This window comes from Phacochoerus africanus, chromosome 11 (assembly GCF_016906955.1).
Source record: "Phacochoerus africanus isolate WHEZ1 chromosome 11, ROS_Pafr_v1, whole genome shotgun sequence".
NCBI lineage: Eukaryota > Metazoa > Chordata > Mammalia > Artiodactyla > Suidae > Phacochoerus > Phacochoerus africanus.
In genome coordinates this window covers 1,897,836-1,924,068 of record NC_062554.1, presented here as the reverse complement: position 1 = coordinate 1,924,068, position 26,233 = coordinate 1,897,836, and the positions used below count along the sequence as shown (strand labels likewise).

The window sequence follows — 26,233 nt, the reverse complement described above, 5'->3', positions numbered from 1 at the left end:
TGGGGAAGCGGTCGCCGGGGGTGCGTGCCCCTGGCCCGCGTGGTGGACGGCCTGTGTTTGGTCTGGGGAACAGCCTCCCGGGGCATTTGTTGTTCATCCGCCAAAGTGCTTCTCTTCCAGAATGATCTCCTCTTCCTGAAAGTCACCAGCCAGCTACATCATCTCAGCATCAAATGTGCCATTCACGTGCTGCATGTCAACAAGTTCAACCCCCACTGTCTGCACCGGCGGCCAGCGGATGAGGTGAGGCGGGACACGACCTGCGCAGGCGGCCCCGAGCCAGGACGCCTGGAAGGTCAGGTGTGGGGAAAGCAGAACCACGTCCTCCAGAAGTGGCCGCATCGCAGACCACGGTGCTGTGGGTTCTCGCCTTTGCAGGGGCTTCAGGGGTCCCAGCTCCGCCGTGGTCTGTGCCCTGTTGTCCCCCAGCAGCCGCTGGACCTCCAGCTGCCACCTCCCTTGGGGAGACGGGGGCCGTGGGCCGCAGGACAGTAATAGCAGGTCTCTCGGAGCCGTCGTAGTGATTGAGGGAGATGAGGAGTGCAGCAGGGGGAGGGACAAGACGAAACAAAGAGGGGTGTCCAAGTGGCAGACGAGAGGGGAAGAGGAGCCGTGAGGAACCAGACACCAGAGTAGATCTGCACGCCTGGGTGCCGAATTAGCCCACTCCAGCCCCGGGCGCACAGGGGACCCGGGTTTTGCCAGAGGCAGTGGAGGTAACAGACCCAAATCCTGGGAGTTCGTGGCTCAGGGGTTAAGGAATCCAACTAGGAACCTTGAGGTTGCGGGTCAGGGATCCGGCGTTGCCGTGAGCTGTGGTGTAGGTCGCAGACGCGGCTCGGATCCCGCGTTGCTGTGGCTCTGGTGTAGGCCGGTGGCTACAGCTCCAATTCGACCCCTGGCCTGGGAACCTCCATATGCCGCGGGAGCGGCTCAAGAAATGGCAAAAAGCCAAAAAAAAGAAAAGAAAGAGAAAGACACCCAAATCCTGGAGAATTAACTCCCTGATGACGTTCCGTGAGCCTCGGCGTCCTGGTGGGCCCCAAAGCCTCGGGCTTGTCAGTCACACCCCACGTTCCTGGAAGCTAGGTCCAGCCCTGCCGTGAGGGCACCCCCTCTTCCCCGGCGGTAGAAATGCCCACCTCGCCCCATCTGCTCTTTCTCCCTGGTCGACAGAGATGCCGTGAGAGCGTCCACGTCAGGGTCAGTGGTGGGCACTGCGAGGACCAGTTGCACCTGAGGGCCCTCGGTTGTGAGACACTTTTTCTTCTTTTTTTTTTTTTTTTTTTTTTAGGGCTACACCCACGGCATATGGAGGTTCCCAGGCTTGGGGTCAAATTGGAGCTGGAGCTGCCAGCCTACACCACAGCCACGAAGGATCCGAGCTGCATGTACGACCTACACCACAGCTCATGGCAACGCCAGGTCCTTAACCTACTGAGCGAGGCCAGGGATCGAACCTGCGTCCTCATGGACACTAGTCAGGTTCACTAACCGCTGCGCCACGATGGGAACTCCATTCGTGAGAATCTTGGTGTGTGTGCTCCTGAAACATCGGGCCACACCAGGGAGGTCTTGGTTCTGTGACACACTCAGCTCGGGACTGATGGTCCATGCTCAGGTTGTGTTGAATCACGGACTCACGCTGCCTTCCTGTGTTGGCCCCCAGTCACCAGAGTCAGGGAGCGATGCGATTCTGGCATCCCATGTCTCCGTGTCGGAGGCTCTCGGGCGGCTGGCCTGGCGCCCGGGTCAGTGGGCATGAGAGTCACCTTACCAGGCCTCCGGGGCTGGGGTATGCCCAGGCGCCGGGGTTGCACCTGCAGGCCTGACCTCTCCACTTTCCTCCTCCCTGTCTCAGAGTAACCGTTCGCCTTCGGAAGTCGTGCAGTGGTCCAACCACAGGGTGATGGAGTGGTTGCGGTCCGTGGACCTGGCGGAATATGCACCCAACCTGCGTGGGAGTGGCGTCCACGGAGGTCTCATTGTGAGTGGCTCTGTGGGCTGGCCCGCCTGCCTCGGTGATCTGCCTCCCCCTACCTCCCATCGGGGTACTCAGAACCTGCTGTCTTAAGGGCTGCACATACGACCCAGGAAAAAGTAGTATTTCATCTGAACCCCTTGCATAAATGGAAGCCTCAGAGCATAACTGGATCATTTGTGGCTGATGTGTAGTAGGCTTCATGGAGACGAGATGGTTTCCGGAAAGACATCCCAAGCCTCAGGCCCTGAGGAGTCCAGGGCAGAGGGGCCGCAGGAGACTCGCCCATTAACCAGCAGCTGGAGGAAGGCGGGGCCGGGGGGGGGCGGGGGGAGGCCCCTCAAACGCCTTCTGTGCTTGCCCTGCTGTGACCAGGGTCACCACTCAGATGTGTCACGTGGCAGCGCCAGCAGAGAAATGAGGAAGGGGTGGCTCGGATGTCTTCCCTGGGAGGCAGCCTTGTCTGGGAGGTCATGGCTCTGCTGGTGGGTCACAGAGCTGGGCCCTGTGTGCCTGGGACACGGGACAAGTGGACGAGCCCCAGCCCCTGCCCTGGGGGCACCCCGCCCCATAGGGGCCTGTTTCTCTGTGTCATTCCCCCAGAGCCACCCCTGGTGAGTGTCACTAGGTGTCTTGTCTGTGGTTTCCTCTTAGATCCTGGAGCCACGCTTCACGGGGGACACGCTGGCCATGCTTCTCAATATCCCGCCCCAAAAGACGCTCCTCAGACGCCACCTAACCACCAAATTCAGTGCCTTGATTGGCCCGGAGGCTGAACAGGAGAAGCGGGACAAAATGACCTCACCCTCCTACACACCGCTGACCACCACAGCCAAAGTCCGGGTGAGTTGCCGGGCCCTTCCTGGGTCGGCGGAGGCCTGCCCTCTGCCCCTCGTGTTGGGCTGGGCTGCCTGCCCCGCTGCCTGAGACCAAACCCCAGTGGCCTGCCTGGATGAGGAGGCACTCTTGGCTTCTGCCCTGAGACTCTGCTCTCACCATCTGTTCGTCTGCGTTAGGCCAGTTCCCTCCCCTCTGAGTCCAAGCGCACACAGGTTCCTTCATGCAGAAATGCGCAGGCAGCGTCCGGGCTCCGGTGCCTGGGAGCTGGTCCCCCAGGGCTGCCTCAACGCGTTCTGCAAAGCAGACAAGTTCCCTTTGGGCAGGCCCACCTGCATGCCACGAGCAATGTGGTGTCCTGGACACAGCTGTCCTGCCAACTCAGGGAGTGCCCCGGTGGCCTTGTGCTGTGGAAGTGGCCAGCACACAGGCGGCCAGAGGTCCCGAGGCTGTCCAAGCACAGCAATGCTCCCTGGGACTCTCTGCGTCCCACTAAGTTTGTTCCCCCTGCTCGAGCCACACCATCCTCAGACGATACACCCCAACTGGATCTCTGGAGACCAGGCAGGCCCGTCCCCAGCAGCTCGCTGATGCTTCAGGTCCAGCTACAGTCCATGCCCAGACTCCTACCCAAGGGAGCAGGACAGGCAGTGTGCTGGGGAGAGAGATGCAGGCACAGTGCTGGGGGGAGCTGGAGCGGGGGCAGGGCCACCTGGGCTGTGCTGGGGCTTCCCGAGGTGCTACGAGCAGACAGCAGGGGTGTCCCCTGCGTGGACCACAGCATCCTCTGGGAATGCAGGGAAAGCAGGGCAAGAGTTTTGGGGACGAAGCCTTGAAGCAGCAGCTCCTTGCTGGAGACGATTTACCTGTTGGCGTCCCTGCTGCCATGCTTGCAGGAGCTCTGTTTTCCTAAGAGAGTTTTTCCAGAAGCCCTTTGCTCTCTTCCTTTGCTCAGGGGCCTGCTCTGAAACGCAGTGTCAGCGGTGGCTGCAAACCAGCTTAATAATTTCTCATAATCTCGCATCTGCTCTTTTAGCCAAGAAAACTGGGATTCTCACATTTTGGAAACATAAGAAAAAAGAAGTTCGATGAATCAACGGACTACATTTGCCCGATGGAGCCCAGCGAGGGGGTCGCGGACGGTCACATGGTCTACGGTGGTTTCCGGGGCCTCAGCCCCCTTGATGGCCCCGAACTGGACGGGCTGGACCAGGTGGGACAGATCAGCTGATGTCTTTGTCACCTGTGCGGCCTGTGGTCCTGGGAGCTCACAGTAACACCGTGTGTGTCACCACGTAACTGCACCTGATCCCCTGCGTGTGTGCATGCCTCCCAGAGCACGTCCCGGCCGTTGCATGTGCCTGGGCTGGTCTGTCTCTGAGCCCCGAGGGGGCCAGGTATGGGCTGCACCTGTGCCGAGGGGCCAGGCTTGGGGACTCAGGAGGCAGCACACCTAAAGACGCTCGTACATCTTCAGTAAGGCTGGACGTGCGCCTTCAGCACCAGTGGCGACGGGGCCAGAGACCATGGGCAATTCCGGGAGGCTGGGCTCTCAGGCCGCCGGCTGTGCCCAGTTGAGGGCGATCCCAAGTGCCTTAGGCCTGTGGCCAGTCTTGGCTGAGACCAGAAGGCTGGCACCAGGGAGCATCCTTCCTGCAGAGGCAGTCGCCTCTCCGTAATAAAGCCGTGTTTATGTACCGAGCAGGCCCTGCAGCCCGTCTCTGGTGATCTTGTCTGAGGAAGCGAGCTGGGCCAGCGGGAGGCCGAGTCCTGCTGCTCGGGCAGCTCCAGAGCCGACGCCGCTGAGCTGGGTCAGGACTGGCAGGTGTCCTGGGCGGGGGGCAGGGGTGGGGGAGGAGGGAGGCGGGCCCCCGATCCTTCAGAGGAGACCTGTGGCCTTGCTTCGGGCTCCACTGTGTGGTGTGAGGCCCAGAGGCATTTCGCGTCTCCCGTGCCGACTGGAGGCCTGGCTGTCGTTCAGACCCCAGGGGAGGTTGGTGTCCGCTTCGAGGGGTTGGGCCACCTAGTGAGGAGGGCGTGGGGAGACCAGGTGGCCTTGCGTTTGTTTCTCCGTGTGTTGTGCCAGCTCCCCTGTACTGACCTAGCCAGGCCCGTGCCCTGTAGGGTTGGCCTGTGTTGGCAGAGCTGGAATGGACCTATTCTCCTGGTTTGGAGACTTAACTGTTGATGGGTCTTCTAGACGGGCCGGTCTGGCCGAGGGCTGAGGAGCGGACGCCACCTGCCAGTCTGGGCTCCTGTTCGTAAGATTCCAGTTTGCCCCAGCGCAGCTTTCGGCTCCGCTGGGTCCCCAGGGCCTCACCTGCAGAGGCAGGACAGCAGTGTCCTAAGTCTGGTGGCTGGGGCAGGGCCTCGTGACCCCCGCCTGGACGCTGATCTGTTCCAAACGGAGATGATGTGAAAATTTGCTTCTTAAACTACCAGCCGCTCAGGCCATGGCCTCCCCTGGAGTCCAGCCAGCGGGAGATGAGGGCACAGGCTTGGCAGCCGGCATGGCTGCCATCTGATGCCTGGGCTGGCACCACTGAATGACAGGTGCTCCCCGAGGCTTCTGCCTGCATGCTGCGGTTTAGAGCCACACACTGTGGGCTCTGTCCCTTATGTCTGAGCTCTGTGTCCTGGTGGGAGAGTCTTCTCATGCGCCTGCTCTCACACCCCACCTGGAACCGTTACGTCACTAATTCTCTCCAGCTTCAGGGAAGGCCCGTAACCCTTGGTGGCCCCAAGAAGATGCTTCCAAATCCACGACGTCCACATAGGTTTAGGGACTCCCTAAAGTGAGGAAGCCCCGGGAGCTGCTCCTCGAGGACGCCCAGCTACTCCCACCCTGGGCACCTGTCTGGGTTCCTGCTGGTGCCAGAAGTTGTCAGTGTATTCAGCCGTGCCGCTCCTCGCTCCTGGGCACAGCTGGAGCCCTGAACCTGTGCTCAAGCGCTGCTCGACAGGCCCTGTCTGTGTCCTGCTCCTGTGCCCCCTTAGTGCCGGCGCCAGGTTGGGGACGCAGGAGTGTGTGCGTGACAGTGTGGGACACTGGAAGCTGTGCCTTTCCCGAGGGACAGAAGCGGGCCTGGCCCAGTCCTTGCCCGCTCTCTCGGGGAGCACGCCCGAGCAGGACTCGCATGCCGCCTCTGTGCACCACGAGCTCAGGCCGTGGGTGTTGACCAGGTTGCTGCCCATTTTACAGGTGGCACCTTCAGAGGGCACCGTGACGCAGATAGGGCTCCTTTCCCAAGACATTCACCGCCTCACGGTAGGACTCTGACCTTCTTTCCACCGCCGGGTAGGTGCGGGGAGGCCCTGGGAGTGCGGTGCTGCCGAGGCCGGGGGCAGCCGTGCTTGCTGCAGATGGGGGAGAGTGGATGGGGCCAGTGGGCTGGGAGCCTACACCAGCCCTGAGGCAGAAAGCGGTTGAGTGGCCTTTGCTGGACTTTGTTGGCTTGCTGCTGGCCTTGGGCTCAAACCAGCGAAAGTGTGTGAGGTCGCAGGCCCTCTTCCCAGACCCTGGGCTGCTGAGGAAGCCGAGAGGCTCGACGGCTCTGGGTCCCCTGCCTCATCAGCCCAAAGCCCTGCTCTGCCCTATTTCCTATCACGCCTCTCCCTTCCCGGACGTGACAGACATGTGAGCATCCTGGCGTGCCCAGGGGACAAATCCTGGGGGAAGTAGCTTGGTTCCAGGGAGAGGAGCCGTGTGAGGGAGGCTGACCTGGTCCCTGCTGGGACCTTGGGCAAGTCCCTGTCTCTCTGAGCCCTGGCTTCCTTGTCCATCAGGCAGGGCTGATAACAGCCTCCTGCAAGGCTGGTAGGAGGACGAGCGGGCAGGAGGCGGCCAGTCAACAGGATGGACTGTCCGTTCCTGGACGGCTCCTCCACACAGAACCTGCCGGCCCCAGCGTCTGTCCCTGTTGAGGCCTCGTTGCTGTCCTTGGCTGATGCATTGAGGCCTCGAAGAAGGCAGTATCCCACGCCAAGCCTGGGTCGTGGGGTCTCCCTGAACCCAAACAATCTGTTCAGCTTGTTCTGTCTTGGCTCGGACACTGAGATGCCTCCATCCAGTCCTGCCCCGATCACGTTAACAAGCCTTTAGTGGCCTTCACCGCAGCACCTTCCTCTGGGGTGGGAACAGCTCTCGACTGTGCTGTCTCTTCTGACCTGACACGTGGGGTCCCTGGGACCCCGTGGACTTAGAAGGTGCTGGGTCAGGCCACAGCCAGGGCCCCGCTGCTTCTCCTCTAGAGGCCACATGGTGGCCTTGACTGAAACATGCTGTTGACCGGCGCCTCCGGCCGTGTCCTTTCAGACTCTGCTCAGCCAAGACCGGCTGCTGACCGACGCCCGCCTGGCCGCCCCCAGCGCTGAGGACTGGAGCTGACTCCTTGTGGCTGAGGGGCTGGAGAGGCCCCTGCGGGAGCCTGGTCCCCGGCTGGGCTGCAGGGCGCCTCCTACGTGCGTGTGGACAGGACGAGCCGGGCGGTGGAGCCGGTGTCAGGAGGGGTCCACGGGTGCTGTGCTCACAGCTTTGGCACTTTCGTGTGTTTGCACGTGGACTGCAGGCCGCTTTTGAGGGAGGGGAGCGAGATGCCCGTGCAGACGGAGATGCCCACTGTCCCTGGGGACGGTTGTGGGGCGCTGCCACCAGAGGGGGAGGGTTGTGAGTTCATAAAAGCTCTTGTTGGAAAAAGATTCCGAATGTTCTGAGTGGGGTGAGTGGCCACGGGCTCTCGCTGGGCTGCTGCACCCTGAAGCCCACGTCGTGTCCCCGCTCCCAGGCACCCGACAGGGGCTGACTCACTTCCTGCTGCCCTTGGCTGCAGTGGCGTCTCAGGTCCTCCGGCTGTGAGCCTGCCAGCATCTGAGCAGGGCCTTTCCCTCATGAGCCTCAGAGGCAATTGGCAGATCAAACAGCTCCCCCAGGGCAAGGCCCTTGGCGACCCACCCCGTGCAGCATTTCCATGGCAACACATCTCCGGTATGTCCCCCTCAGGAAGAGGTACCCAAACACTGGCCCCACGGTCCCTTCCCAGTCATCTTCCCCCCCCAGTCCTGTCCCTTCCTCTTCTCCGTGTGGCAGACCCGGCCCCTCCCCTCTTGTCTGGTTTCCACAGCTGGTCTCTCTCCTTGGTCCCTCACGCTTCCTTCCCACTTGGACTCCAGGTCTCCCCTCGGCCCCCCACCATCCCCAGAGGGATGTTTGCATCCTGGTACCTGCTAAGAACGCCTCCGTTCCACAGCTACCAAAGATTAGTGTTCAACGGCCTTAGCACTCGACCTTTTCTTAAAATTCTAGTTGCTTTATAATGTAGTGTTAATTTCTGCTCTACAGCAGAGTGGTTCAGGTATACATAGATATATATACACTTTTTAAAATACTCTTTTCCGTCCGGTTTATTGTGGGACATTGGATGTGGTGCTCGGGCCTCGTTCATCCCCTCCCTGGATAGTAGCTTACACCTGCTCATAACCCCAGCCTCCCACTCCCTCCCCCTTGGCAACCACAAGGCTGTTCTCCTTGTCCATGAGTCTGTTTCTGTTTTGTAGATAGGTTTGTGTCATATTTTAGATTCCACAAATAAGTGATATCATATGGTATCTCTTTCTTACTTCACTTAGTATGATAACCTCTAGTTGCGTCCATGTTGCTGCAAATGGCATTACCTCATTCTTTCCTGTAGCCAAGTAGTAATCCATTGGATAAAAGTGTACCTATCACCTTTATCCATTCATCTTCTGATAGACATTAGGTTGTTTCCATGTCGTGGCTCTTGTGAATAGTGCTTCTATAAACATGTGGGTGCGCCTATCTTTTTGAATTACAGTTTCGTCTGGATATATGCCCAGGAGTGGGATTGCTGGATCCTTAGCTTTTGAGGAACCTCCATACTGTTTTCCATCATAGCTGCAACAATTTGCGTTTCCAACGGTATAGGAGCGTTTGCTGTTCTCTACATCCTCTGCAGCCTGTGTTACTTGTAGGCTTTTTAATGACGGCCACTTTGACTGGTCTGAGGTGATACCTCATTATAGGTTTGATTTCCGTTTCTCTAATAATTAGTGATGTTGAGCATTTTCTTAGGTGCCTGTTGTCCACTTGTATGTTGTCTTTGGAGAAATGTCTGTTTAGGTTTTCTGCCCATTTTTGATTGGGTGGTTGGTTTTTTTGTTGATGAGTTGTTTGTATATTTGGGAGACTAAGCCCTTGTCAGTCGCATCATTTGCAAATATTTTCTCCCGTTCTATAGGTTGTCTTTTTGTTTTGTTTATGGTTTCCTTTACTGTGCAAAAGCTTGTAAGTTTAAGTCCCATTTATTTTTGCTTTTATTTCTATTGACTTTGAAAACTGACCTGAGAAAACATTGGTATGATTTATGTAAGAGAATGTTCTCCTCTAGGAGTTTCATGGTGTGATGACTTATATTTAAGTCTTGAAGCCACTTGGAGTTTATTTTTGTGTATGATGTGAGGGTGTGTTCAAACTTCATTGATTTGCATGTGACTGTCCAGCTTTCCAACATCACTTGCTGAAGAGACTGACAGTAGGTGTATGGGTGTATTTCTGGGCTTTTTATTCTAGTCCATTGAGCCATATGTCTGTTTTTGTGCCAGTGCCATGCTGTTGGGATTACTGTAGCTTTGTAGTATAATCTGGGAGAGATACGCCTACTGCTTTGTTCTTTTTCTTCATGATTGCTTTGGTAATTCTGGGTTTTTATGGTTCCAAATAAATTTTGGGATTATTTGTTCTAGTTCTGTGAAAACGTGTCATGGGTAAGTTGCTAGGGATCAATCTAAAGCTGTATGTTGCTTTGGGTAGTATGGCCATTTTAACATTAATTTTTCCAACCCAAGAGTATGGAAATCTCTTTGCATCTCTTTAAAACATCTTCAAGACCCTTTGAACCTTCAGGCTTCATGAACTTTAGCCTGTGCTTCTGCCTTTCCCTCACCATGGAATGTACTTTTCTCCTACACCTTGTCACAAAGCTGAATCTTGCCTTCTGAGGCTCAGAACAGCCTCAGCCTCTTCCAGGAAGCCTTCACTGGTGCTATGGTTGGAGGTCCCCTGTGTCCCTGGGGCTGTGTGTGCTTGAGCCCAAGCACTTCCTAGCTCACCTTTCTCCCTTTTCACACCCACCCTTAACACAAACTCATCATGTACCTGCTATGCGTGGGTTCCTGTAGAGACAGCAGGAGGACCCAATCGTGGTCCTCAGATGGCCCATGAGATCCATGGTAAGTTGAACTACTCACTCCTTCATATGTGCAGCTTAAGTACCTTCCGTGCTACACTAAGGAGCACTGGAGGTACAGGCATGAACACCCCCCACGGGTGCTGCTGGTCCCATGTGGGAATATAAACCTGTTTCAGGTAAGACTGTGCTGAATGTTACGGAAGTATCTATAGCTTCAGAGAGCAAGTTGTCATTTTTAATGGGTGGCTAGAGGAAGGGACTGAAAGTCTCCAAGGAAGAAGTGATACTTGAATTCTGAAAAATAAAACAGGTTCCTCAGGGCTGCCAGAGGGGGAAGGCACTCCAGGCAGATGGACCCGAAACACCCCAGAATATCTGAGGAAATGCCCCAGGTTGGTAAGACCAGGGCAGAGCTTCTTGACCTCTGGGGCTGGATAATTCTCTGATGGGCCATCGGGTGTGCTCTACATCCTTGGCTTCTCCCTCCAGATGCCAGTAGCACCCCTCTAGTTATGACAAGCAAAAATGTCTCCAGACGTTACCTGAATGTGTCACCTCTGGTGGAGAACCACTGGGGCTGAGAAGGAGGGCAGAGTGTGAGGCCCAGGGAAGAAAGAATGTAGTGTGTTTAGCTGGAGCCGCACCAAGAAAGTCTTTGTAAACCAGGCTCCTGGAATTTATCTTGAAGACAGGGTGTCCAGAGAGGGACTACTGAAAGCAAAGAGAGGTTTAAAGCAGGGGAAAAGCATGGTATGACTTGTGTTTAAAAACATATGAAGGTAGGAACTTACTCATAGTGCAGTGCTCAGCACTGTCTTTCTGAGAAGAGGGCTCACCTGGATGGGTAAAGGCTAAGTCACCTCCCCAACCCCCACTGGCTGTCCTGAGACCAACCTGTGTTAGGCCACCCAGTGGGTGCTACACTGCTGTACTTCAGAGAATTCTCTGGCCACTCTCTCCCTCCTGTAACTCCTCACTTCCCCCCATACACATACATTGAGAGAGAAACCCAGTGACACCAAGTTCAAGCAATGCTGCTACTATGCCTTTTTTTTTTTTTTTTTTTGCAAAAACTAGCTTTTGCCAGTTAAACCCAGTTTGATGTGCAGCTCTGTCACCTACTACTGGCTGAATGACCTGGGGATACTAACTTCATCTCTAAGCCTCAGTTTCCTCATCCCTGAAGAATTTCTGACTTGTTAAGAGAATTATACAAAATCAAGCATGGGGGGAGAGCATCCAAGATGGCAGAGTAAAAAGACCCCAAACTCCTCACCTCCTCTAAGGAAGACATCAAAAATCATCAATGAAAAAGACCAAAACATACCAGAAGAGATCTTCTACAGTTAAAGACATAAAGAAGGAGCCACAACAAGATGGGTAGCATGGGCAGACTCATGATATTATCAAATCCCACACCCTCCAGGGTGGGGTGACCTACAAATGAGAGTTTTATTGTAGAGATGTTCCCATAGTGGTGAGATTTCTGAGCCCTACAATTGGCTACCCAACCTGGGGGGGGGGGCAGAGGGTCCAGCACTGGAATTGAGCCTCCAGAGCATCTCTCTTTGAGGGCCCGCCCACCAGTGGGCCAGCACAACCTTTGGTCCACAGCAGACCTCCTACTCAGCTGTGTCAGGAAGCAGCACCCTGTCCACCAATGATGTGAAATAAGCTCTGGGATCCCTGGGCCCTACAGCTAGACTCCAGGAACCAGCTCTGCCTGCCAATAGTCCATCACTAACCTAAGGATCTGGCTTCATCTACCAGAGGACCCTGATTGCACTTACCAGGGAGCCAGCACAAGCACCCGGCCCCCCTACCATTCTACAACTAACCACCTAATGACCAGGCCCCACTAAACAGCAGCATTAGCACAAGGCAGAACCTGGCAACCAACTATATACTAGGTTATGAGATGAGGGAGCAATCCAAAAAGAAGATATAAAATTATAAATACATATATGCACCCAACATAGAAGCACCACAATACATAAGGCAAATTATTAACATAAAAGGAGAGATTGACAGGAACACAATAATAGTGGACTTTAACACCCCACCTCCATCAATGGACAGATCATTCAGATAGAAAATTCATAAGAAAACACAGACCCACTTGATGTTTATAGAGCCTTCCATCCAAAAGCAGCAGAATACAGTCTTCATTCTTAGGCATACATGGAACATTCTCCAGGGTAGATCACATTCTAGGCCACAAAACAAGCCTGGTAAATTTAAGAAAAATTCATATCAAACATCTTTTCCAACCACAAGATTATGAGACTAGAAATCAAAAGAACAAAACTGCAAAAAATACAAACACATGGAGGCTAGACAATGTGCTTTTGAGGAAATCAAAAAGTATCTAGAAACAAAAACATGACAATCAAAAAACCTATGAGAGAAAGCAAAAGCAGTTCTAAGAGGAAAGCTTATAGCAATATAATCTTTCTTCAGTAAACCAGAAAAACCTCCAACAACCTAACCTTACTTAAAGCAACAGAGAAAAGAACAAATAAAAATCAATGTTAGTAGAAGGAAAAAAAAGCATAAAAATCAGGGCAGAAACAAATGAATTAGAGATTTAAATAGGTAAGAATAGTGAAACTAAAAGCTAGTTCTATGAAAAAAAAATTGATAAACCTTTAGAAGGACTTATCAAGAAAAGTGAGAGGGCCCACATCAATAAAATCAGAAATGTAAAAAGATGTTACAACCAACACCATAGGAACACAGAGGATCATAAGAGACAAGCAACCATACACCAATAAAATGGACAACCCAGGTGAACAAATTCTTCGAAAGGTATAATACCAAGACTGAGCCAAGAAGAATCTGAAAATATGAACAGATCAATTGCCAGTACTAGAATTGAATCAGTAATCTAAAAACTCCCAACAAACAAAAAGTCCAGGATCTGATGGCTTCACAGGCAAATTCTGCCAACCATTTATAGAAAACACCTATCCTTCTGAAATTATTCCAAAAAAAAAAAAAAAAACTGCAGAGAAAGGTACACTTCCAAACTCATTCTATGAAGCTACCGTAGATGCCACTATTAGACAAAAATATCACAAAAAACAAAAATTACTGCAAAAATCCTCAGCAATACTAGCAAACCTACTCCAACAATGTATTAAACAGTTCAGACACCATGATCAACTGGTATTTATCCCAGGGGTATAAGGATTTTTCAATATCCACAAATCAATGAGTGTAATGTACCACATTAACAAATTGAAAAATAAAAACCATATAATCATCTACAATAGGCTGAGAAAATTCTTGCATATAATTCAACATCCCTTTGTGATAAACTCCAGAAAGTGGGCATAGAACCTCTCTCGACATAATAAAGGCCATATATGACAAACCCACAACTAATATCATTCTCAATAGTGAAAAGCTGAAAGCATTCCCTCTAAGATCAGGAGCAAGACAAGGATGCCCCTCTCACCACTTTTATTCAACATAGTTTTGGAAGGCTTAGCCATAGCAATTGAATATAACTGTCACTGTCTGTGGATGACATGATACCATACAAAGAAAATCCTAAAGGCACCATCAGGAAGCTACTAGAGGTCATCAATTAATTTGGTAAAATTGCAGGATAAAAAATTAACAGAAATCTGTTGCATTTCTATACACTAATGATAAAATATAAAAAAGAGAAATTAAGGAAATCCTGTCTACCACTGCAACAAAAAAATACCCAGGAATAAATCCATCCTAAGGAGGTAAAAGACCTGTACTCTGGAAACTGCTAAGATGCCAGTGGGAGAAACTGAAGATGACGCAAATGGGAACATATACCACATTCTTGGGTCAGAAGAATCAATATTGTTCAAATGACCATAATACCCAAGGCAATCCTCAGATTCAGTGCAATCCCTATCAAATTACCAATGGCATTTTTAGCAGAATTGGAACAATAAATTTTTTAATTTATATGAAACACAAAAGACCCCAAATAGCTGTAACAATTTTGAGAAAGGAGGACAAAGCTGGAGAAACTACACTCCCTGACTTTAGAGTATACTACAAAGCTACAGTCATAAAACAATATGATCAATAATAGATATATAGATCAATAATAGAAAAGGATAGAAAGCCCAAAAATAAAATCACACACCTATGGTCAACTATTCTACAACAAAGGAGGCAAGAATATACAATGGAGAAAAGACAGTGTGTTCAATAAGTGGTGCTAAGAAAATTGGACAGCTACACGTAAAAGAATGAAATTAGAACATTCTCTAACACCATATACGAAAATAAATACAAGTGGTTTAAAGACCTAATTGTAAGACTGGATATTATAAAACTCCTAGAGAAAAACCTAGGCAGGGGATTCTTCTCCATAAATCACAGCAACACTTTTCTTTTCCCTTTTAGGGCTGCACACGTGGCACATGGAAGTTCCCAGGCTAGGGGTCAAATTGGAGCTGCACCTGCAACCTATTCCATAGCTCAGAGCAACACCGGATCCTTGACCTACTGAGTAAGGCTAGGGGTCAAACCCACATCCTCATGGATGCCAGTTGGGTTCATTTCTGCTCTGTCATAACGGGAACTCCAGCAGCAACAATTTTTTGAATCTCTTAAGAGTAATGGAAACAAAAGCAAAAATAAACAAATGAGACCTAATTTAACTTAAAACTTTTACACAGCAAAGGAAACTATAAACAACAAAAAGACAACCAATGAAATGGGAGAAAATATTTGCAAATAATGCAATCAACAAGGAATTTCTAAAATATACAAACAGCTCATACAGGTCAATATCAAAAAACAAAACCCAATCAAAAAATGGGCAAAAGATGCAAATGGACATTTCTCCAATGAAGACATACAGACGGCCAACAGGCACATGAAAAGATGCTCATCATCCCTAATTATTAGAGAAATGCGAACCCAAAGTACAATGAGGTGCCACCTCACACTGGTCAGAATGGCCATCATCAAAATGTAGTAAGTGCTGGAGAAAAGGGAATCCTCTTACGTAGTTGGTGGGAATGTACGTTGGTGCAGCCACTATGGAAAATAGTGCAGAGGCTTGAAAAACTAAAAACAGAATTGCCATATGATCCCAGAATCCCATTCCTGGGCATATGTCTGGAGAAAACTACAAGAAGATGCATGCACTCCACTATTCACTGCAGCACTATCACACTAACTAAGACATGGAAATAACCTAAATGTCCATCAACAGATGAATGGATAAAGAAGATATATTTATATAATGGAATATTACTCAGCCATAAAAAAGAATGAAATGTCATTTGCAGCAACCTGGATAGACCTAGAGATTATCTTACTGAGTGAAATATGTCAGAGAAAGACAAATGTCAAATGATATAATCTATATGTGGATTCTAAAAAATGATACAAATAGACTCATAAGCATAGAAAACAAACTTATGGTTTCCAAAGGGGAAGGGGGGGAATAAATTTAGAATTTGGAATTAACAGATATGTACCATAATATATAAAATAAACAACAAAGACCGACTGTATAGCACAGGGAACTATATGCAATGTCTTATCTATAGTGGAAAATAATCTGAAAAAGACTGGAACTGAATCACTTTGCTGTACACTTGAAGTACTTTAAATCAACTATATTTTGATAAAAAATATCAAGAGCAGAAGTGGTTCTACCCCACTTAGAGATAACAAAGCAAGAGTTCCCATTGTGGCTCAGGAGTAATGAACCCCACTAGTATCCATGAGGATGCAGATTTGGTTCCTGGCCTTGCTCAGTGGGTTAAGGATCCGGCATTGCCATGAGCTGAGGTGTAGGTCACAGACACAGCTCGGATCCTGAGTTTCTGTGGCTGTAGTGTAGGCCAGCAGCTGCAGCTCTGATTCTCCCCCTAGCCTGGGAGCTCGCATGTGCCACAGGTACCGCCCCTAAAAAGAAAGAGAGAACAAAACAATAGGGTGCCATCCCGATCACAAACAGCAGATGGTGATAGAGAGCTACAAAGCAACGGCATGCTGTCCTGACTATAACCAGCAGGTGGTGATAGTGAGCACTTTTTACCCTCTGGGATATGAAGGGTTTAAGGAATAGCTTTAGGAACCTGATTTTGTTTGTAAGTTCAGAAGTTTTTGTACCAACCACCCCTACCCCACCACAGAAGAGTAAGGCCTGGCATGTAGAGGCTGCTAATGAAGAAGCACCCCTTACCTCCGTTTGTCGTGCAAAGAGCGGGGAGTCTAGAATTCCTGGAGCCCACCTTGACTCCTGCCCTGATGGGTATTTTTACCACCATTCCCACTTCCAGGGTCTCCTATAACAGAAAGGAGAGTGCATGTGGAGGGTGCCTGAGGCCTCTAACAGGTCTTACCTTAAAGACAGAACTCTAGAAAGGGGGTTCAGGAGGAATTGCTGGGAGCGGACGGAGCCTCCTTGGGTTCCTCTGGAGTCCTGCCCCAGAGGACACACAGATGCCAAGCCTCCTTGGGTTCCTCTGGAGTCTCTGCCCTCCCGAGGACACACAGATGCCAAGCCACGTGTAGGGCGGGCTAAGGCCTAGAGAGTAGGTCCCCCACAGAGCCACACTCAGGTCTCTGCACTGCATTTCCCCTAAACTATGGGGAAGAGACACTGAAACTGAATGCCTCCAAGCCTCCCCAAGCAAGGTGGCCTCAGAAGCCACTCTGTCTCCAGCCTCTTGAACCTGCTTCTTAGGCCCACACCAAAAGCAGTGTACCCGCATGCCCAAGGGTGTGTGCGGAGGCTCTCTCGACACTTTCCAGCTTAATGTGGTGACGCTGAGCGCCCTCTGAACCTTGAACAGGACCGGGCCACTTTGCGAAGAGCAAGCCGAGGCGTCAGCCAGTCTCTCCAGGGGCGGGGGCCCGCACACCGGGATGAACGTGGACCCCCAGGGGGAGGGAGGGGCTCCTTGATCAGGTCCACGGTATGAAGCCCAAGCTGTACTTCCAGTCTGAGACTAAGCAGAGGAACAAAAGGCCAGGTCACGTCCCTGAGCCCTGGCCTCCGGCCCTCCCCGCTCAGGCCAGGGAGAGGGGACGGGGCTGCGTCCGAGGCTCAGCCTCCAGCACTGCTCTTCTGGGTGCGGGGAGGATGGGGGGACCCAGGCTGCTCTCTGAGTATTCACCCCAGATCCCAGCCCCCGCTGGGACTCTGAGGCCCCGGCTGGTGTCTGCCTGCTCTGAGATGAGAGCACCACCGTGAGACAGACCACCCAGGAGAGGTGGGAATCCGGGCAGTGACCAGGGGCTGTGCCATGGCACCTGGGGACCAGGTCGGTCGGGTGGCGCCCTCTGCTGGGCAGTAGGATGCATGACAAGGCAGGCTCAGCTAGAGTGTGCGGGAGAGGCAGCCTGCGGGGGTGCAGGCTTTGGGGGCTGTGTGCACTGGTGGCGGGGGAGCTCTGCCTGTGAGGACTGCTGGCCTGGCCGAGGCGAGGGCATGGGGACAGAGCATCGGTGGCCGTAGTCAGTGCAGCAGATGCTCTGTCCCTTGCCGTGCGGAAGCCGGTGGCCCCTGATGTTGCTGCGGTGTGTAGAGGGCACTGGGGCGTCAGACACCTGCCCTCCGCTGCCCTCCCCAGCAGCTCACCCCGCCTCGCCTCTCCCTCCAATGCCTGCATTTCCCACGTAGAGACGGAGCCTCAGCCTCCGAGCCCAGCCAGGGACTGGCCCCTGATTAAGTCCGGGGTTGGGGACAGTGGGGACTGCAGCACCAGGAGGCCTGTCCAGGGTGTTTCACAAGTTGAGCTGCTTTGGGTGGGTTCTGGCAACTTCTTCAAGCTCCTCTCTCAGCAAGATCTCCTCCTCAGTCTAGAAAAGAAGCAACCTGAGCTGTGCCCCTCCCAGGGGCTGACCCTGTTCCGAGGGTCAGCACATTCCTGCTCCTGCTGCCTCTTTCCAGCTGGAATGTGCACAGCAGATTCTGGGAGGCTCCCACATGACCAACCCCTCTTGGGGACACAGACGGTGGGTGTCGGCCCTCCGGGTGGGAAGCTGTGGCTGAGCACTGGGTCCCAGCCCCAACTGATACAGCTGAGCACCAGGCAGGCAAAGCCCACTGGCCCGGGATCCCCAGCAGGAGAACGAAGGTGGCCACACGTGGCACCATATACTCCGCCTCCGGCCCTGGAGAGCCACAGGGCAGGACGAGGCCGGAGCCTATGCTGGGGACAGTGAGCAAAGCCCGAGGACCTCAGAGACACAGGCTCTGAGATACCACACTCAGGACTCGGATCTTAAAACGCATCATGGCCCATCCCAATAATTCTACTTCTGGGATTCTGTTTAAGAAGATCTAGTGGTGGAGCCTAGACATAATTATTCATCTCTCATTCACGATTTACAACTGGAAACAACCTGAATATAGAAGATTTAGTAAATGATGGTGTGACTTGATACAGATGAAAATATAAAGGGTTTTAATGAGAAGAAAATGTGGCGTGAAAAAAACTAAAAATGAAGACGTATATATGCACAACACATACGTAATTGTGACAGTATAGCAAGGAGTAGAAAAAAGGCCAAAAAAAGTAAAATATTTATATGCTTCTGAATTTTCTGAAATTTCCACTAAAGGCATCTGTGATTTTAGATTGGGAAGAGCCCAGACTTTTGTATTAAGGAAAGAGAGCTTAAAAAACAGGAACAATGGAAAACCAGGCCTGGCCTCGGCTTCTCCGGCCACCTTACTCGTGCCCAGTGAGCCCCTCCACAGCCCTGGGGCCCGAGCAGCAGGAGCTCGGCGATTTGAGGGCCGGGGGCACGCAGAGGCCCCACTCAGCCAACAGTGGGACATCCCCCGCCCTCACGGCAGACTCAGAACTGACCTGGTTGGCGGAGATGAGGGAGGTCCTGGTCCTGGTGCTGCAGCGGATGAGCTGCAGCAGGGGCGCGATGCCCGCCACGCAGGTAGTGGCTCCCTCACCCCAGTCGGAGCTCTTGAGTGTCCTCATTTGTGAAGCAGAAATGAAAGTAAATGGGCTGCTTTCAAGGCATCTGCTGTGGTGCTGGGCTCATCGTAGTTACGTGTTTGCTCTCATCTTTCAGGTGTTATTTTCAAGGGGTGCCAAGCATTAGGCTCAACAGCACCCAGGAGCCCTTGGGAGACCACGCATGGGCCTGCCCAGCCTGGCTCCCAGCCTCTTGCATGTTCCCAGCCTGCCTGGGAAGCTCCAGGGGCAGCTCACAGGATGAGGGGACAAGGCTCACAGAGTCAGCGTCCAGACATTAACCCTGTGCTCCCATCACAAACAGCTAGGGATGGAAGGTCTGGCATCACCCTTCTAGGATAGATGACTCCTTCCCCAGGGAGGGAGCCCCGTCGCCTCTTACCTGTGCCCCAGCGATCATTCCCAAGTGACGGGCCAGTCTGTTTTCAGACTCTCTCGCTTAGTATGGTTTGACTGTAAACCTCCCTGGAAACACAGGATACTTCTGAGGTCCACAGCTCTTGCCTGAGAACCTGCAAACATCACTGGAAGACTCCCAGGAGGTGAGTCCACCTAAGGGAGCGCCGCACCATTTCAAGGCAGAGGAGCAAGCCAGAGGGGCTCCTCGGCCAGCCCCAGTTCTCCGGTGCCCAAAACACATCCTTGAGGAAAAACTGGACCTTTTCTTCTGGGGCAGGGAGGCAGGCTGAAGTCAGGGTGGGCCTAACAGCACCCAGCACTCTCTAACATGGCATGGCTGAGTGGTGAGTGTGTGAGCAACGGATGAGTGTACTCTACCCACCCATCCACCCTTCCACCCTTCCACCCACCCGTCCATCCTTCCTTCCATTCATCCTTCCATCCATCCACCCTTCCACCCACCCGTCCATCCATCCATCCATCCTTCCTTCCTTCCATTCATCCTTCCATCCATCCACCCTTCTATCCATCCACCCACTCTTCCATCCGTCCATCCACCCTTCCATTCTTCCACCCACCTGTCCATCCATCCATCCATCCTTCCTCCCTTCCATCCATCCTTCCTTCCATTCATCCTTCCATCAATCCACCCTTCCACCCACCCACCCTTCCATCTTTCCATCCATTCATCCACCCTCACATCCATCCACCCTTCCATCATTCCTTCCATCCATCCACCCACCCTTTCATCCATCCATCCACCCTTCCATCCATCATTCCTTCCATCCATCCACCCACCCTTTCATCCATCCATCCATCCACCCACCCTTTCATCCTTCCATCCACCCACCCTTCCATCCATCCTTCTATCCATCCACCCACTCTTCCATCCATCCATCCATCCACCCTTCCATCCTTCCTTCCATTCATCCAACCATCCTTCCATACATCCTTCCTTCCATCCACCCTTCCTTCCTTCCATCCTTCCTTCCATCCATCCAACCACCCTTCCTTCCATCCATCCATCCATCCTTCCTTCCATCCACCCTTCCTTCCTTCCATCCTTCCATCCATCCATCCTTCCCTCCATCCTTCCTTCCTTCCATCCATCCTTCCACCCACCCTTCCACCCTTCCTTCCACCCATCCAGCCACTCAGCCATCTTCCATTTTTCAGCAGCAGCGAATGCTTCTCATGTACCAGGTGTACCATGATGGGGAAGCGCCACATCATTCCCGTGCCTTTATGATGCTTACAACCTCACAGAGCGGGTGTGTGAGGGGCTGCATGAAGCCCACGTGACTCAAATCTGAGGAGTTTGCTATAACAACGTGACGGCTGTAGGATCTCCCTCCTCCCAGCCTGAGGTCCCAGGTAACCCCCTCCCCCCCAGGACCTGACCCACGATAGAACGGGCGTCCAGATGGGCCTTGAAAAGGATGGGGTCCCCAGTTTTCATGCTCTCAGGTGCCGAGTCATCTTCCCCCATCTGGATGATTAGGGGTGTACGTTTTCGAAGTAGATCTGGAAATAGGGCAGCGTGGATGTCACACCTTCAGACCTGAAGCCGCAGCCACACGTGCCGCAAGAATATGCCTGCTACCAGGGGCCATGAAGAGCTCTAAGCTCTGTGAGCCCCGTCCCCTCACCCCACACCCTGAGACATCACCAGGTCGTCAGCTTCACTGTTAAGCGATGCCGCTGGGGAGCCCCGTCCAGGGCACGTGTCCTTCTCCACCTGTCACCCCAAACAGGCTCATGAGCTGGACATGGCAGGCATCACTTACCTTGATAATCACGTCCACAAAGCCCAGATCATCACCACTGGACACAGGCGTGTAAGCCCTGACCACCAAGACACTATCGGTTTCGGCCAAGAGGTGAACATATGTACCTAGAGAGAAGGCACAGAGTTAAGACTGAGCAGGGCAGCCTGACAGGACCAGGATTCTCTAAAGGACTGAGCTTGAGGGTGAGGGTGGGGGGTGCCTACTGCGGCAGGGGGCATGGGTGGAGGGGTGCACTGGGAGGCGGGTGCGCAGGGAGGAGGGGTCCATGGGGAGGCAGGATGCATGGGAGGAGGGCCAAGCAGGGAAGGAGCCCAAGTCCAGGATGCCTGGATCCCAGGCTTGCCCTTGTCCCCCCTGTGCAACCCTGGACACGTCCCTTCGCCCTCTATGTCTGCCCTGACTCCACCCTAGGGTAGCTGTGAGCGTCCCGTACCGGAAGCCTACTTGTCAGTGCGAGCTCACTGTGTCAAAGGGCCCTGGCCTGTGGGGCCAGAAGAGCTAATGAAAGTTGGAGGCTGGGTATTAAACGTGACAGAAAGGTGTTTCTCTTTTAAAGTGAAATACGCTGTCTTCACAGTCCTTTCTTCCTAAACGGGATGCATCCCCGGGGTCTGTGCTGGGATCACAGTCCCTGGTCTGTGTCCGGCTGCCTGGCCCAGGGCCGGCCTGGGCTTGCAGGCCCACGGGGCCCCACGGACCACGAGCTCCAGCAGGAGCCCTGCGCCTCCCTGGTCCATGGCTCTGCTGAAGGGCAGCCATCGAATTCTGAACTTCGTGTAATTCTGCCCCTCTGGGGTAGAAACAGATGGCCCAGGGGTGCCCAGAGGCCTACGGGCCATGGCTACCTCCCAGCATCACGGGATGGGCTGGGCCACGCAGGTTCCTATGGGATCTGACACGGACGACCCTGGTGACTAAGGCAAGGAGCCGTGAGGGAGAAGCTCCATCACGAGGTGCTGAGGGCCCAGAGCGCCCGAGGGAGCAGGAGCTGTGTGGGCAGAGGACGGAGGGATGGGAGGTGCGGACAGAGCCTCGGGAGAAATGGAGGGCGGGAGGGGAGGAGGAAAGGGGGAGGGGCCCTGAGGCTGGAGGGCCCAGAAGGGACGGCTCACTGACCAGCCACGGCCTGGCTGGGCACTGGGATCCCGGCAATAAACACCTGAAACAGCTTCCTGCTGAGAACCAGGCTGAGACTAGGAGCCCCAGAGAGGCTCTTGCAGATGCACCAAGCTGGGCCTGGCCTGGGAGTGGCCCCAGAGAGGGCCCCACAGGGCCCGCCTCTCACCCCTTCATGTCGCAGAGCTGCCAGCACAGGCAGCCTGAGTCTTCGCAGCCGACTCCCCCAGAAACCCTGAAATCAGCCCGTCCTGCCAACTGGGCACTGCCCGCCCCAGGGCCAAGGAGACAGAGGTCTCGGCACTTTCTAGCAAGTTTGATTTCTCAAAGCATTTCATTCCTTAGCCTTCTCGCCAGTAGGACTGGCCTTGCAAGCCAGGCAGGGGCTGGAGGGCAGTGGACACTCAGCTCCCACGGGTGAAGAGGGAGGGGGAGCTCAAGGGCCAGGCCGGCTGCCTCGTGGGTCAGTGCGTCACCTGAAGAGGTGACGTCAAGTTCTACCCCCACCCCCGTGCACAGGACAAGGGGGCCGTGGATGAGGCCAGCCAGCCGCACAGCAGGCTGCACAGTGTCAGGAGTGGGCCTAGCAGAGCAGTAAGGCTGCTGCAGCCGCCTGGCGGTGGAACAGACTAGAAAGGGGCCAACTCGCAACTCGCAGACGGCTGGGACTCCCATCCGCCGTGGGTCTGAGACCCCAGTGCAGAGCAGTTTCCAGTTTCTGAATTTTCACATCAACTACTTAACCCGCACAACAAGACCAGTGGGAAATGCCAGTTCATGGACTGAGGCTCAGAGGGGTGGAGGGCCTTCCCTGAGGTCGCCCTGCAAGGAGCCGGAACTGGGACCTTCGCCCTTCGGACTTTAGCCTCACTTGTTTGCAGTTCTCAGTGAGACCGGCTTTGGTGTCAGCCCTACTGGAACAATGACAAAGGGAAGGGTCGGTCCCCAGCCCGTCTCCCCACCTCTCTTCTTCAGGAAAGATAAGCTCCAGACCTCAGCAGAGGCGCCTCCCTTCGGAGCAGAGCGCCTGCAGGGCCCCGGCCCTGGGGATGACACCAAACCCACTCACCCACGGGACGCCCTAAGGCATGGTCGGCGAGGGCAGCCCAAAGCGGAACCTCTGGGTGTTGTGGTTGATTTGCTAATGAAACAGAAACCACAGGCAGGCTCCGACAGCTTTCCGGAAGCCTTGCTGGGCAGCTCAGATGCCTGGGGAAGGCGCTCCCAGCGCACACACACACAGGCAGCGGGGGCCAAACTAGACGCCAGGACATGCCCACTGCACGGCCCCACCTCCTCAGCCAGCCCAACCCCGGCCCTGGCATCGCGAGGAGGGCTGACCCATGACCTGTTGCTCAATCAGGGTAGCGGGTACTCGGTTTCAGGGTCCTGCAAAGTGACAGGACGTTTCCTCTTTGAGTTCATGCTCTTCAAAGCCAACGGGAGCTGCGTGACCCCAACGACAGTGATGGCCAGGAGCAGGGATGGGTCTTACCAGACACAACGTGAGCAGGGTGGCTCTCGGGCACGGCGGCACCATCCCCACGCCAAAGGCACGTATGAAGCGGGCTGTTCTGAAAGAAACTAGGCGGAGGTAAAGATACTAAAACAGGAGGCGGGCTGAGCCTACGGTGGACCTGGCGGGTCGGGAGGGGCCAGCTGCAGATCAGACTAAAGGAGACGTTTCAGATTCCCAGGCAGATGGCCCGGGAGTGCTAATGCCACCAGGCCTTTGCTGCCCATCTGTCTCCATCCTGGGTACGGCCAAGGGTGCAAGCCCTGGAAGTGGCCCTTTGAGGTGAGGGGGTTAGGACATTGCTCTTAATACACAATTCGGGATGAAGACGCCAACCCCCGGGGACAGAGCTGGGGAACGAGCTGCTGAGAGCCAGGAGGGATGGGGCTTGCCTTCCCCAGCGCCCTTCTGGGTCTGGTGGGGGCAGGAGTGGGGTGGGGTGGGTACCTCTGTAGCCAGAGCTGTTCTTGGCTCAACTCCCATCAACCCCCACTGGCAGCAGGGTCCTTGCTGAAAATCTCCACCACCACCCCCCGCCCCCTCCGCAGCTTTAGCAGAAGGAAACATAAATCTTTAGGAATCCAGAGATAAGAAAGGAAGCTACTGGGAGTTCCCGTCGTGCCTCAATGGTTAACAATCTGACTAGGAACCATGACGCTGCGGGTTCAATCCCTGGCCTCGCTCAGCGGGTTAAGGATCCGGCGTTGCCGTGAGCTGTGGTGTATGTGCAGATGTGGCTCAGATCCCGCGTTGCTGTGGCTCTGGCGTAGGCTGGTGGCTACAGCTCCGATTGGACCCCTAGCCTGGGAACCTCCATAGGCTGCGGGAGCAGCCCTAGAAAAGGCAAAAAAGACCAAAAAAAAAAAAAAAAAGAAAGAAAGAAAGGAAGCTACAAACAAGCAAAAATCCAGCTGGGACCAAGATGGCCTCAAATCTGACCTCCAACAGACCTTGAGTCTCATCATACCTTGATTTTCCTCCAGTAACAGGTTAGAAGACACACCTACCAGTGGCCACCACCAGGTATCAAGGGCCAAATAAGGATAAAAAGGGGTGGCACCCCACTCCCTGGAAAAGTCCTGCCCCTTCCAGGGCTGGTGTAGGCAGCCCTGGTGTGGACATTTTTTAGTATCTCTTATGCAGAATAAAGCTTATGCTTCCTCATCATGAGCCTCATTCCTCCCCCTTTCATCTTTAGTCTTTAAAATTGGAGTTCCCGTCGTGGCGCAGTGGTTAACGAATCCGACTAGGAACCATGAGGTTGCGGGTTCGGTCCCTGCCCTTGCTCAGTGGGTTAACGATCCAGCGTTGCCGTGAGCTGTGGTGTAGGTTGCAGACGCAGCTTGGATCCCGCCTTGCTGTGGCTCTGGCGTAGGCCGGTGGCTACAGCTCCGATTCAACCCCTAGCCTGGGAACCTCCATATGTCGCGGGAGCGGTCCAAGAAATAGCTAAAAAGATACACACACAAAAAAATAAATAAATAAATAAAAATAAGTCCGTCTTGCAAGATGGGTAAGATGCTGATCTGTCAACCTAGTTCCCACTTTTCTATTCCTTGACCACCGAGTAAAGCTTATGCTACATTGATCTCAGCTTGGGTTTCATTATTCATCTACTTGAACCTGAACAGAAAAAGAACCTTCCCCAAATCGAGGTGGAGAGCCTCGGCTACACCAGGGCCTGAGCAGCGTCTCTCCATATGACTTAATTCAGTAACGAAATTTTGTGTTCAACGTGGGGCCCCTTCCATCTCGTAACTCAAGACCTGCCTCCTGCCCCAGGGCTGACAAAGCCGGCTAAATCATTGGGCAGCTGGTCCCAGTTCTTTACCTCTGGGCCAGCCAGCAAGGGCCCCTAAATTGAGCCTGAGATCCCAAAGCAGCCAGGGTTCAAGTGCAGCGCTCCCCAGGTAAAGACACGCCCTCACTCCCAGCATGTCTACAGTAAGGATGCTGGCTAGAGACTGGGGTAGTGTCTGGGGGACGCCCGGCACTGGACACGCTGACTCCACTTCAGCCGATAAAGCTGGGGTGCCGAAGGGCTTGGCTGGTCAAGGGAAAGGACCCTGGGCATCTGGTTGGAGCCAGACCTCTGTCTAGAGGACTGGACCAGGGGGTTGGTTGTCTAAATGCAGCCAGTGTTCTGGTAAGAGGGGGGGGCAAGATTGGGCAATTGGTTACCTGGTTGGACTGGCTCCTGGCAAAGGGGACAGGACTGGACAGACTGGATGGGAAGCCCTCTGAGGCTGCCTGCCCTACGGTTAGCACATCTCTTCATGGGTGTCATAAGCCTTAGCCTCTGTTCTCGATATGAGTGAGGCTTCCATCTCTGTCCTACGTGGCCTTGACTGTCCTACTGCTCTTGGAAACACCTGCTGTGACTGCGGGCGTGGGTTGAGCACGGCCAGGCCACTAGGGTGCTCAGCACGGAA

The 26,233-nt window shown here is 53.6% G+C and overlaps 2 protein-coding genes across 13 annotated transcripts in view; one reads left to right on the top strand and one right to left on the bottom strand.

Moving 5' to 3' along the window:
• The window catches only part of PPFIBP2 (PPFIA binding protein 2), a 147,810-nt gene extending 140,294 nt beyond the window's left edge, over positions 1-7,516 (top strand). For 9 of the 12 annotated variants that reach the window (XM_047753413.1, XM_047753412.1, XM_047753405.1 and 6 more), the window contains 6 exons: positions 121-243; positions 1,862-1,987; positions 2,636-2,824; positions 3,855-4,031; positions 6,021-6,086; positions 7,134-7,516. In XM_047753413.1, the coding sequence (XP_047609369.1) occupies positions 121-243; positions 1,862-1,987; positions 2,636-2,824; positions 3,855-4,031; positions 6,021-6,086; positions 7,134-7,205 (753 nt within the window). In that variant the 3' untranslated portion in view covers positions 7,206-7,516. Of the gene's footprint in view, positions 1-120; positions 244-1,861; positions 1,988-2,635; positions 2,825-3,854; positions 4,521-6,020; positions 6,087-7,133 lie in introns of those variants that run through there. The other 3 variants (XM_047753415.1, XM_047753407.1, XM_047753406.1) reach the window with 1 other exon arrangement.
• Positions 7,517-17,355: 9,839 nt separating this feature from the next.
• LOC125111339 (NADH-cytochrome b5 reductase 2) lies at positions 17,356-23,980 on the bottom strand. Its single transcript, XM_053743458.1, is given in 8 exon segments — positions 17,356-17,554; positions 17,621-17,841; positions 18,858-19,037; positions 20,841-20,903; positions 21,167-21,273; positions 23,355-23,378; positions 23,381-23,426; positions 23,627-23,980. Coding segments are annotated over 8 exon segments (924 nt in total). The 5' UTR covers positions 23,711-23,980.
• Positions 23,981-26,233: the final 2,253 nt, after the last annotated feature.